We start from the raw sequence: 14288 nt of genomic DNA on the forward strand, positions 1-14288 counted from the left end.
ATTGCATCAAGCAGAGTGGCAGCTTTCCTAGTACTACTGTCCCTTGCAGTAGTGACTTCTCCCTGTTATCTCCCTCTGCAAGCCACACCGTCGTATGGTGCAACTGCGTAACTAAGGAGTTATGAATATTTGGAGTTTATTCCAGAATTTTACAGAGGACACAAATTCTTCAATAATTCTGCCCAAATTAAGCTTATATCACCACTCCACAAAATGTGTGACCTGTAGCCACAAGTACCAGAAGTTATCCGTTGGTCATTACAATCCTAGATCTGGAAGTACCTTTAGAAGGATGGGATCACAAGCCACCAGAGGAAACACCACCATCATTGAGCTTCAGTCCTGACAGGCTCCCAAATAGTTTAATTTCCTGACTGAGTTTTGTGAGCACCTACTGCAGGTGCAACAGATACACCAGGGTGTCATCCACAGACACAGGCACCACATGCGTGGTGGCCCGACACAGTGAACCCCCGCCTCACAAGGCTCTCCCAAGACTAATAGTCAGTAGCTCTACTGCCAGCGCAAACAGCAAAGCCACAAATAGTTAAGTGAGATTTGGACTGGTTTTAGTTGTTACATGTTGATTGGATGACATTAGGGTACCATATGAGGCTGAATGCAGGGATGATCTTGCATTATATATTTTTTTGAGAACGGGGTGGGTTTTTTTTTGCCTTAGGATGTACCGAGGCATGTGGTGAAATATGAACACTGGGGAGGAGAACAAGTCAGCGATATAGAATGATAAATAGAGCTTTTATTTAATAAGAGAAGGAAGGTCGTCACAGTACAGATGTAGAGCTCTATGATGTAACCATTAGAAAGGAGTACTTTAAGAACTTTTACTTAAGATTCAAAAATAAAGTTGAGTGAGAATTCCTATTATAGCTCTGAAGACATGAGATAAACACCGCAAAACAAATGCTTCTGATGATTACCATAAGGATCCATGCTTGACATATTTTAAGGCTGTTGGTTATCTAAACCAGTGGTTATTAGCTTTTGACTTCTATGGACTCCCCCTTGATTATAACTGGAACCCGAGGATCCCCACTGAATCATGAGCAGTATTTTATTTAATTCACAAACAAATAGAAAGAAAATCAAAAAATTGTCATTTAAATATGAACGTTGAAGCTTTTCTAAATTAAATTAAGGCCAATAATCATCCATAGTATATTCTGGTTGGTGCACTTGCTCTGCTCCCACAAATCAATCTGAGCATGTTAACCTACTTTTTAACCTGCAGTTTCAAATTCCTTCACATTTACAGTACATTTAAAAATTTTAATTTTTACAATTTGCTTCTTTATTTATATATACTTTTAAAATCTGTTATTATTCGATTTTCTAAGCAGTAACGGACGCCATGGGTCCCTAAACCACACTTTAAGAACCACTGACCTAAACGATCCATGATTGACATAGTTCTATATTTTTGTAATTGAATTATCTATGAAGAATTATTTTGTAACAGACTGTATTATGTTTGCAAAACAAATTGTGTTTCAGAATGCTTAGAAGTTAAGAATGTTCTTTTGACTCCCCCCAGTAGTAATTCTTTAGTGTGCCTTTATAATGGAAGTATGCCATGGATCCAATGTCAACAATACTGGGCACAATACTGTAGGTTAATGTACTGTGCACCACATGGTCCCAGAACTTCTACAACAGGGGATTGGGAAACCAGATGGCATTGCGCTACACTAGCTGTGCTGGAGCTGAAGAATCAGGATTTTCCATTACTGTTATGGGCTAGGAAGACGAATCTGAGGATTTAAAAGGGGTCCCTGTAAAGTGTTTCTTCCTGCTAAATAAGAGTTATATGAAGAGGAGGCATGGCAATCCCTAATGTTCTGTTTTATTGCCTTGAAAGACATCAATACATCACTTCCGTGAACATATGCCAGTTTGAAGGGAAAATGCAGCAATCAGTGGAAGGAGAATAATATTGGTAATTCCCTTCCGATTAGTGTGAGGCCAAGAAAAGCTTAACTTCAGTTTCTTCAAGAAATTTCCTGCCTCTGCACAAAGATATATGTTACAACAGGTCCAACAGCACACGCACCAACAGAGGCAGATGGCGGCGCGGCTGGAGGACCAGGAAGGGAGGGCCCGAAGAAACAACCTCAGGGTGGTAGGTGTGCCAGAAAAAATGGAAGGGGCTAGTGTGGAACTGTTCCTAGAAGATCTCATCTTGAACAGCCTGAAACCCAAGAGACAGTCGAAATTCTTCGTCTTAGAGCGAGCGCACAGTCGCGCCAATCCCGCTGCCACGCCGGGTGCCCCGCCGCGATCCATCATCGCACGGGTTCTTAACTATGGAGACAGGGATGCAATCCTACAGGCGGCACGACAGGATGGTGATTTACGTGTGGATGACGCTTTTTCCCTGACTTCACGCTCAAGGTCCAGCAGGAGCGCCGATCGTTTGACACAGTCAAGAGAAAACTGCAAGAACGCGGTCTCTGATACATGATGTTCTTCACAGCGCCGCTTAAGGTTTTGGCGGAGGGAAAGTCCTTCTTCTTCACCACCCCGGAGGAGGCCCATACCTGGCTGGAAGAGCGTGGCCAGCAGCGGAGGGGCCCGGACCACGAGGGAAGCTGGAGGAGCACGGCCCCCCCAGTCTCCGGTCTCATCTGTGGGGTCGGCGGGGGAGGCACAACGGCGCCGGTAGAGCCAGCTCCAACAGGCTAGGAGAAGGGCCCGCAGCCTCTCGGCGTCACCAGACCTGGAGTGAGGTGATGGAGTATAAGGATTCGAACTGGCAGGATCTCGTGGACATGTAACGTATGAAGGGACTGTGAATGCTAATCCTTCAGGGTCGCTGAGAATGGGGGGAATGGGGGGAGTCCTCGACCTGCGTGGGGTGTCTTGAGGGTATTGATAGAAGGCCTGCATTTGTCTTTGTTGATGTTGCTAATTTCTCACTTGGACGGGGGCCATGATTGTATCTTGGGAGGGTTTTCCTCCATTATGGGACACTGCTCTAGCTCAGGATGATCGTTGGACTATCTACTGAACTGTAAGGGGGGTTCGGGGGGAGCCCCGGATGCTGGACTTGGTTGCACCACTCACCCCTGAGTTTATCGTTTTATGGGCTACCGGCGCTCTGCTTGTTGGGGATGTCTGGCGCGGTTGGCGGGCGTAGCAGGGTAGCAGGGTGGGGGGTGTTGAGGGGGGAAATGGGGGATATGTTCTGGTTTTCATTCTATATTTTTGTATTGTATGTTTGTTTTGACTCCATCGACACACTCAATGGGCGGGTGGGAGGGGGTGGTAGGGAGAGGTGGTCACTACCCCTTAGCTACTACGGGGACAATGGCAGGATCACACGTGCCTAGGACTCAACACATATACATACTATCCTGGAATGTGAACGGCCTGCAGAACAAGTACCTCCGCAGACACGCTCCGGATATTGTCCTCCTACAGGAGACACATCTGCTGGGGAATCATTGCAAGGTCCTGGACAGATTTGGCTACACCCTGCGCGCCCACTCTGGCTTTACAACGGGCTCCAGGGAGTGGGTATACTAATCGGAAACTCCTTGCCACTGGTCCTGGGGCACTGCTGGTCTGATCCCTTGGGTCGCTTTGCGGAACTATCTGCACAATGGGAGGGCCGCACTCTGAATTTCTGCTCGCTATTATATATTCCTCCGAAGCTACACGCGACCACGCTCCCTGATATGGAAAGTTGCTGTTGGAAATGCCTACGGGGACATTGGTGCTGGGAGGGGACATGAACAATGTGATGGCTAGAGATTTGGACAGATCGCCGAATGCACTGTGTAGGGGAGGGGCAAGCCACCTCAGGGATTTTGCACAAGATCTGGGCTTGATCGATTTATGGAGGACGCATAACCCACACATGAGACACTACACGCACATCTCCGCAGCCCATGGGTCATCCTCTAGGATTGATTACATATTTACAATAGCGGACTGCATGAACCTGTTTCGAGACGGACATCACAAGGCTAGAGGGATTTCTGACCATGCACCGGTGGGGGTCCAGTGGCTGGGTCCCAAGCGAGATTGGAGCGTCCCCCCTCGGCTTCATTCCTTTTTATTTAAAGATAGGGACTTCCAGGAGAGGTTCAGGGAGAGGGTAGATCATTACTTCGATGAAAATGTAGGCTCTGTGAGCTCCCCCGGGACAGTGTGGGAGGCGTACAAGACTGTGGGCAGAGATTTTGTACAGGCTGAGGTAGGGAGGCGGCGTAAAGACAAACATGTGCAGGTGGAAAAATTAGAGTTGGACCTTCATGCTCTGGAAAGTGGGACGGGGCTCACTCAGGATCAGGAGCGGGACAGACTGCATAAGGCACGCCTCTTAAGCAAAGAAATACAGAATTTCCTGACGGAACAGGCGCGGTCGCACGCACTAGCCACCCAACGGAGGGTGTACGACTTGGGGGACAAGGCGAATAAAATGATCTCCTGATTGGAAAAGAGATTGAGACCGCAGCTGGGTGCCAAGGATAGAGCGACCGGATGGGTCAGTGAGCAACACGAGCGTGGCAATAGCGGAAGATTTTGCGCGATATTATGAGGAGGTCTATCGGTCACACACGACAAGGGACAGACAAGAGTGTCGCGATTTCCTTGCCCCCCCCTGCGGCTCCCTGAGCTGGAGCCCGCGGACAGGGATGTGCTAGAAGCGGATATCATGGTCAAGGAAGTGGAGGAGGCCATGGGGGACCTGCAGACAGAAAAGCCCCTGGGCCCAATTTGTTCCCAGCGGAGGCGTTTGGCTGTGTGGCTAGCCGCACAGCGCCCCATATGTGCAGCATGTTCCTCGAGGTGCAGGAGACTGGGCAGCTTCCGAGGGATTTACGATTGGCTACGATCATTGTGATCCAAAAGGCAGGGAAACCGCAGGGGGACTGCAGTTCGTACAGGCCTATATCCCTCCTTAACTATGAGACAAAGGTCCTAGGGAAGATCCTGGCTACATGCCTGGGTGCGGTGATTCAATCGCTGGTCCACCCGGACCAATCGGGCTTTATGCCCCACAGGAGCACGCGACTCAATTTGCATCGCCTATTCGGGGTCCTACAGACGGTAGCCGCGAGGTGCCAGCGTCACTGCTATCTCTTGATGCCCATATGGTCTTCGATAGTATTGAGTGGCGCTACATCTACGCAGTCTTAGAGAAGTTGGACTTCGGGGACAACTTCTGCGCCTGGGTGAAACTACTGTACACGGGGCCACTGGCGAGGGTCCGGGTCAATGGTGCTATGTCGCGGGAAGTTCGATTGGGGCGCGGCACGAGACAGGTCTGTCCCCTCTCCCCGACCCTCTTTGCCCTGGCATGGAGCCACTGGCGCATTGGGTTAGGACGGACCCTGGGGTGCGGGGCATAGACATGGGGGGAGGATGGGAGGAACGCATATCACTATATGCCGACGACATATTGCTATATACACAGCGACCGTCGGAGTCCATACAACGGCTGATGGTCATTTTGCGCACGTTCGGGGAGAACTCCGGGTATCGTATCAACTGGAGCAAATCCTTGGGCTATGTTCTGGCAGGACCGCAGCCTCACACTGTGATTGGCTGCAAGGGCCTAGTCTGGCGCACAACATTTCAATATTTGGGAATATGGGTCACACCATCCGGCACGGAATTTCTCCAGCTCAATGTACAGACACAACTGGACCGCCTTCACAGTGACGTGCAGCACTGGTGGACGCTCCCGGTCTCCCTAATGGGCAGGGCCGTGCTATTTAAAATGATGGCCCTGCCCCATCTGCTATATGTGCTGCAGAGCTCGCCCTTCCCGATCCCGGACCATGTCTTTAAGACGGTGGAGACAGAGCAACGCTCCCTATTATGGAGTGGAGGGTGTTGAGGATTGCTCTTCGGAAACTGCAGCGGGGTCCCTATGAGGGGGGCTTGGCAGTACCCGACATCCGTCTATACTACTGGGCAACACAGTTGATCAATATCAATGGCTGGGTCTTTGCCCCACAGGAGGAACCTGCATATCGGGTAGATCGTATGGCCCTGGGAGTGGACTCCGGCTCTCTACTCTCAACCCAGGCGCAGCCAGCCCCTGCCTCCCCAGACTGCTGTAGTGGTAGGGGTATGAAAGCGGGCGACGAAGTTGCTTGGGTGGGAGGCGAAGCTAACGGCCCAAACGCCTTTATGGAAAGGTGACTTCCTCAGAGAGGATGTGAAACTCCGCAACCTGCGCAAGTGGAGCCTGATAGGCATAGATACACTGGGGGACGTCTGAAGGAGGGGGCAATTGGTGGAGTTTGCGGCCCTGCAGACGGAATTCCAAATGGGTGATGGCGAATTCTTACACTATCAACAATTTAAACATGCCTTGTACACGCACTTGACGCAAGGGGATCAGCTACCTGAATATGCCTCACTTGAGGACAGGCTACTGTTAGACCCTATGATTGATAAGGCCATCTCACTGACCTACAAAAAGCTCATTAATAATATTCCGGACACACTGGGGCCATTGAGGGTAAGTGGGAATCAGACCTTGGTTTGTTAGAGGACGATGACTGGAATGAGGCCCTACAATGTCCTAGGGAGGTGGCGATTCGAGCTAGATTCAGATTAGTGCAGCTACGCATCCTCCATAGGTCCTACACCCTTTGAACGGTGCAATTTAAGATGGGGTATGCTACAACACAATTCTGCTTGAGAGGCTTTGGGGAGGAGGGCACATTCTTTCACATCCTATGGGACTGCCGTAAAATCTGTACATACTGGATCAGACTGAAGGACATCATGGAGGAGGTGGTTGAGGCGGAGGTACCGCTGGAGGCTAGATGGCACGTTCTGGGTTTGACGGGTGAGGTTACATGGCCGAAAGGAGATAAGATATGGTTTGCCTTCGCGAGCATGGTGGCCAAGAGGAACATCGCTCGACTCTGGGGGAGTGACCTGTTACCAACGATAGAGGAATGGGAACGAGACATGGACTGGTGCCAGAGGGCAGAGAAAATCATCTATAATAGTCGGGCTGCCCCAAAAAATGGGAAAAGATATGGCAGGCATGGAGAAGGTACAGAGGGGAATGGATGGATACCCCAGATGCTTCATCAATGAGATAAGGGTAGCCCCTCATGGGAGCTCCCCCACTGAGCACCACACACTGTATGCATTCGGTACATCCACTTACTGAGAGGCCGTGAGCCTCTGCTTATGAGAGGTTCTGGGCATGATATGGGGGGGCTGGGGTGGAAGGGAGGTTGGGGTGAGGGCTCAGACCAGGGAGGGGGGTCTAGAAAGGGAGGCGGGGATGCTTTAGCGTAGCCCACCGCAAATTGTTGAGGCATGATTTGGAGGTAGGCCGATACTATGTACGCCTACGTACGGCTTTTTATAGTCATCTATTGTGAACTTACGACTGCACTTCCACTGCTGTCTGATGCGTATTTTGATGGAGCTGTTTTGTTTCAATAAAAAGATTTTTTTTTTTTAACGTATTTATTGAACAGGCCTTTCACAGTGATGAATGCCATTTGGGCAAGACAAACAAGAAAGCAAGTATTCTCATGGCTAGTTGAAAGAGCACACCCCTAACTGGCAAAAAATCTCAAGAGAGCAGACTCGGAATCACATTACATATCTTCCTTTAAGGTATTTCTTTGGACTTGAAGCTGAATGAATGAAGAGTAGCACTTCAAAATGCTCAAGGGTGGATAAAAGCACAGGAGGAGACTTCTTTGAAGCAGAAAACGAAGGGCCAGATGTACAAACAGTCACATTTGCGAGTCGCAAATTGCGTCGAATTTCAAGTAGCAAAAGTGAACGTACAACAGTGTCTCAGACCCACAGAGACCCACACACACACACACACACAGACCCAAACACACACACACACACAGACCCACGCACACAGACCCCCCCCCCCCACACACACACACACACAGACCCAGACACACATTGAAAATGCAATAGGTTTCGCCTTTGATTAAGCTAAAGCCATTTGCTTTGCTAATGGTTTTGTATAGCAAAGCAAATGGCTTTAACTTAATGAAAGGCGAGGGGGTGGAAGAGGAGGAGCTGGGATGGAAGAGGAGGAGCTTGGATGGAGGAAGAGGAGCTTGGCTGGAGGAGCATGGGATTGGGGGATGGGAGGAGGAGCATGGGATGGGAGGAGGAGCATGGGATGGGAGGAAGAGCATGGGATGGGAGGAAGAGCATGGGATGGGAGGAAGAGCATGGGATGGGAGGAAGAGCATGGGATGGGAGGAAGAGCATGGGATGGGAGGAAGAGCATGGGATGGGAGGAAGAGCATGGGATGGGAGGACGAGCATGGGATGGGAGGACGAGCATGGGATGGGAGGAAGAGCATGGGATGGGAGGAAGAGCATGGGATGGGAGGAAGAGCATGGGATGGGAGGAAGAGCATGGGATGGCGGAAGAGCATGGGATGGCGGAAGAGCATGGAATGGAGGAAGAGCATGGGATGGCGGAAGAGCATGGGATGGCGGAAGAGCATGGGATGGCGGAAGAGCATGGGATGGGGGAAGAGCATGGGATGGGGGAAGAGCATGGGATGGCAGAAGAGCATGGGATTGTGGGAAGAGCATGGGATGGCAGAAGAGCATGGGATAGGAGGAGCAGCTTGGGATGGAGGAGCAGCTTGGGGTGGAGGAGCAGCTTGGGGTGGAGGAGCAGCTTGGGGTGGAGGATCAACTTGGGGTGGAGGATCAACTTGGGGTGGAGGATCAACTTGGGGTGGAGGAGCAGCTTGGGGTGGAGTAGCAGCTTGGGGTGGAAAAGAAACCGGCAGAGAGAGACAGGGGAGAGACGGAGAGTCATCAGTTAAGAAGAACACTGGGCCTAGTTCTTTGAACAAGCTTTGTCGAGCTGCATGACTGGGGAGCCAGCCAGGTCCACAGACTATAACCCCCACTGTGCCCTGCAGCGCCTTTACATTCTGCGAGGAAAGTACTGTGAACATTGTGCGTCACGTCTGATTGCACCCTCACTGTGGCTTGCTCCCCACCTTACTTTGCTGCACTATCATTAGAAATAAATGCAATTAAACTTCTGTCAGAGGCTCAGCAGCCATTCTCTAACAGAGCATGAAAAATAGCCTTATTTGTGATAACATGCGACATGAACGGATACACTCCACACAAAATAATTCATGTCTTTGGAATTACAAACTACTCAATGAAGGGAGTTTTAATGACGTACTGTACATGATACACAATACAGACTGCAATGTCATTGTATTAGTGATAATATTTAAGTTGTTTGGTAGTACACACAGACGTGTCAGCGTGGAACAGACAGCGCAGTTTACAGTTTTAGACGTGCGAAGGTTTAACGTTGTATGAACGCTGAAAAGCAACAGAACGTGCACTGAACAGATCTGTGAATCAAAATATAAAATAGGGAGTATATAGGTCAATGTACATAGCCTGGAACAGGTGGCCACGGTCTCAAAAACGCCAAGACAATGAGTACCAGATAAAGGGAACAGAGAAACGCATTTAAAAGGGAGGCTTATATTATTGTCCGTACTCCGGTTTATCAGCGATGCAAGTTGTGCACGGAGCGTGCGCCTCGAAGCATTAAACCAAGGCACTGTACGAATCACTCAAAACTGGAAAACTCCCCTTGGTGGTGCAGCTGCTGGCAGCCTAAGATTCACGAAGCATTCTTCAACCACATGAGCAACCAACAATTAGCCCCCCCTCCCCTCCCTCCTTCACCACCACAAGGCGCACACACTCTGCCTAGATGGGCCTTCGCTTGGACTGAAGAATGCAGCGCTGAGTCGGGCAATCACTTCTTCTCCCTTCAGGCGCTGTACCCTGATGCAAGAGTCGCCTCAAGAATTCCATTTGAAGGGTTGGTGTCCGGTAAGACAGACCTCAGAATCACCCCAACCATTAACATCTGAATGGTTCCCTCTGGCACCAGCTGCAGGGCAGTAAAACACATAGGCCAGTGCTTGCTTGAATTAGCACACGACAGAGCTCATTCATATTTACGGCACCCAGGGAGGGGTGGGGGCGGTGACAGAGGTTTCAGGTTACACATCGTCTGAATGCCAGGTGAGAGCCAACGCAATTAGCGTGATGGACCGCAGGATGTGGACGCGACCTTGAGCTCGAACCCTGGTTTCCAGCACCAGCGTCGGGCGTTTATGCCGACCGACCACATCAGCTTGCAGCAAGCGGCTGTGTGCGATGCAGCCGCCCCCTCCCCGCAGAGCCGGACTGATGCACTTCCAGGGCTGCTGAAAAGGGGCCTCTGCCCCCTTGGAGGCATTTTCTCCGCATTCCTGTCAGGACCTCTGGGAAGCCCCGTCCCTTTCAGATTGCGGGGCATGTTTTTGACTGTTGTTTCTTACATTCTTCGATGTTTTTAGGTCTTCGCCAGCTCGACTGCGCATGTGTGCAGTCTTTTGTAGGCGGAGACCTAAAAACATCAAATAATGTAAAGAAACAGTCAAAAATACGCCCCCCAGTCTGAAAAGGATGGGACTTAGATAGAAAGAAGAACGTCACTAGGACCTCTTCTCCAATGGCTGGCCACTGGTTAGGAGCCCAGCTAATGGAGAAGAGGAGAGGGGCTTAACCTCGCTAGTGATGTTCTCTCTATCCCATTAAGTCTCACCAGCAAGACTGCGCATGTGCACAGTCTTTCGCAGGCGGAGACCTAAAAAAAACAAGTGGGAATAACGTTTACAAAAAATATGCATGATCTCAAATTTATCTAAATATATCTTGTTAAACATGAAACTGTCAAACTTGCTTTGGCAGTGCAAGAGTTTGAAGTTGAGATGCATAACATGACAAGATGCAAGTTTAGCATCTATAAATATCAACTACACATTAGTTATATGATTTTCAGACTGTGTGGCATACAGAGTAAATGTTTATCATGTAATAACCAATTTACATAAAGATCTTCATAAAGAATAAATCCAAAAATACCATCTGTACCGCCTCATCGAAGCCTGTACCGTTTTTTTGGGGGGGTTTTTCCATGAAGCACGACAACATTGGAAATCTTTGCAAGAGGACACCTGGTAAGTGTTGAGAATTGCTTTGCAGCACACATCAATCAAAACATTACACAATTAGAGTGGCCACATTCATTGAACATATCTGCAAGCGGGGTTTATCCGACTTTCAAGACTGAAAAGAAAACCTTCAGCAGTTCATTTATGTGGAATATGGAATGGCATCATAAACGGCAGCCGACAACACTGGTAACACAAAGTGATTAGCGAAAACAATGCTTTAGGAATATCAGGCACTAAATTAAAACAAATGATTTGACTCAAACAGCAAACGATAATGGGTATAAGTCTAGCAACATAGAAGCAATCTATGTAAGGCAACCCACCTGACGTTAAACCAGATCCTCGTCCAGACTTTTTGTCTTCCACTATTTCATAAAATGGGCCAATCACTTGAAGTAACTCTTCCACTTTCTCGCTGATGGGCATACTTTCAAGGATCTATATGTAGTCAGAAAACAGCATGAGTAACAACACTTAAATAAATAAATCACTGGGAACAGTTGCAGTTAAAGTGTCTGAGTGGGAAAGCGTACCATAATAGTACTGCGTGCTCCAATCTATACACCACCAAACTCACCTTTGTTTGTTCACTAATTCACATTATCAAAAGTCAATACTAGTGTAAGAACATGCACATAAGTGAGTGGCAACAATATTCCATGGGCTCACCCAAAAAATACATCACTTGTCCCACCTTCAACAAGCCATAAGATACATTTGGAAACAAACTATATGAATGTATTCATGTACTATAAATTAGGTGAATATCCAATAAAACCCCATTCAAAAAGATATGTGAGATGATGCTTAGAGGTAGGCAAAATTACAACAAACACACATAAGGTGATGGAAGGAATGCTTGCAATTTGTCTAATCACTGACAATCCCTCGGGGACGCATCCCAGACCATCATTCTTTTACCCACCATGCCAACTCAGTTTGGACCCAGCCATATGCAAATCAGTCTTGACCCTGCTGCAAATAGGAACAGCCCAGACCAAACTGCCAGTGCATAGGGCAGTTCTCCTTTTGCTCTCCGTAAATAGATGTGCTTCATATAGATGGTGCTCTGCGACAAGTATAATGTCTAGGATGGAAGTGATTTAATTCCAATCATTTTTAACTGATACACAAGAAACATTGTGCATATAGATTATTATTGGGGATTCTATTAGAAGAATTTGACAAAACATTTACTTCTGTAGAGGAGGGTCACCCGGAATAGAAGTTTTCGCATATTAATTCATATATTGATGCAGTTATTCTTTGACATTTATACGACTTAATAACCTAACAATAAAAATGTTTTGCTACTACCCACTGTAGGCATATATTAAAGAACTGGTAACAATTGGTTTTGGAGACAGCTGTCCCAATACATAAATGTGTGCAAAATTACCCGACTGCAACATTTGTGAAATAGTGTATGCATAGTAAAAAAAAAAAAAAAAAAAAAAAAAAAATTCGCACAGGCCTAATATTGACTCCTGTATTCAAAGCATTGGATAAACTATTGACGAACCAAAAGAACCAACAAGAGTTTTGTAGAGCTTTAATGCTTTATAATATTACATCAAAAGAGCAAACAGAATAAATGGTCCATTTTATAAGAGTAGAATTGCAAAGAATATCTAAGAGGGTGATAAAACAAACTAAACTTTTAATGGGAAAGGTGTTGTTCAACCACTAAGCTACTTGACGGTGTTAAACACCTTATTTCTCATTCTGTATTTTTTTATCCCTGGTTTGCTTCTTTACTACCTGCCTACTATGTAATGCAATTTCCGTCTTTTTTTTAATTTTTACAGTGTGTATGTAAAGCGCTCTGATACCTACGGGTCAAGCTAGCACTATATAAAACATTTAAAATAAAATAAATAAAATAAAATAAAGCTACCAATTACATAGATAGCATAACCCCCTATCCGGGAATATCTATTGACTTATTTATAGCTACCTCCATGCTCAATAGTTGACTGAAAGGTGGACAACGTCTTGGTGACTCAGAGTAATCCATACTGAATGTACCATCTGTCCTTTTACTTCTTCCTGTGGATATGTTTCAGGGCCGTGAAAGGAATGAGGATCGACTTTATTTACCGAAGCTGTCCCTAGATTTTTGCTGTGCAGCTCTGAAGTTAAAAACTGCTAGTGAAGTTTTGTATAAAAGATTTTTTAAAAGGAGCGGTAGGTTGAACTCTTCAAGGCAATGACACTCTACAGGAGGAAAACCAAAGGAAATGAGGCCCAAACGCGATTCTGATTGGCAATTTAACCAGAGCCTGATCAATTTTCAACAGGTATTTTGCTGATGCCATATGGAAAAAAACTCACCCCCCCCCCCCCACCATCAAAGCAAGCTTACTGCACTCATTCCGAACACAAATGATAATATACATTTCAGGTGCCATACAGATTGCATCTGAGAAAGAGAATCACTCTGGTTCCACAATAAAGCCAATAAAGCTGGTCATACAAAATATTGTCTGAACCTTTGGCTGAGATACCAGCAACAGCTTGGAGACCGTGACATACATATTTCTGTCAGTGTATAATAGAAAATCAATTATCCCTTCAGGAATATATCCAGTGTCCTGCTTGAAACAACTACACAGTATACAGTAAGCAGCTACCAAATGCCTCAGATATATCATTCTCATCCCTGCCAAAGTAAGGGAGAAGCAGGGAAGGCTTACCACCTTCTTCACATACCACTTCAGAAAGACCCTGTCATATGGATACTTCGTTACATATATTGCGTTAAGTTAGCATGAGTGCATTACACGTTTAAACAGCCTTTTTTCCTTCGGCTTCAGTTTTGCACACGACACATACTGGTTGTTGTCGCCTTCACCCTAGAAGCGGTGAGGTGGTTTATTTGAGAATAATATGTTATTTCTATGCTATCAGCTTTGCCTGGTACACTTGGTACAACTGTCTGCACACTGAGAGCTGCACACTCTAAAATTAACCTAACACAAGGTTGCTGGGAGGCTTGATCCTCGCACCACATTAGACATAACACAAATAATGTTGATGCCAACATTTTGGGCTCTACGCGGGTTTAAGATAGAGTTACACGGAATGAACGCAGACACTTGGTGCTGCGCATGAAGAGAGCTGGTAGCTGTTGATGTGAACTGCTCCTACTGACATTGAGAGGTATGGGGCCGCCCTGCTAAAGCCCAAATGAGACCTTCCTAGATATAATATAATATGCTAAGATAGGGTGCGCGAAATATAGGTGATATA

General features: G+C 47.1%; 1 protein-coding gene across 4 annotated transcripts in view; it reads right to left on the minus strand.

Moving 5' to 3' along the window:
- ACBD5 (acyl-CoA binding domain containing 5) overlaps positions 1 to 14288 on the minus strand; it is a 308366-nt gene that overhangs the window by 196450 nt on the left and 97628 nt on the right. For all 4 annotated transcript variants that reach the window (XM_086941614.1, XM_086941613.1, XM_086941615.1 and 1 more), the window contains one exon: positions 11360 to 11474. In XM_086941614.1, coding sequence (XP_086797740.1) covers positions 11360 to 11474 — 115 coding nt within the window. The remainder of the gene's footprint in view (positions 1 to 11359; positions 11475 to 14288) is intronic.

This window comes from Lissotriton vulgaris, chromosome 10 (assembly GCF_964263255.1).
Source record: "Lissotriton vulgaris chromosome 10, aLisVul1.2, whole genome shotgun sequence".
NCBI lineage: Eukaryota > Metazoa > Chordata > Amphibia > Caudata > Salamandridae > Lissotriton > Lissotriton vulgaris.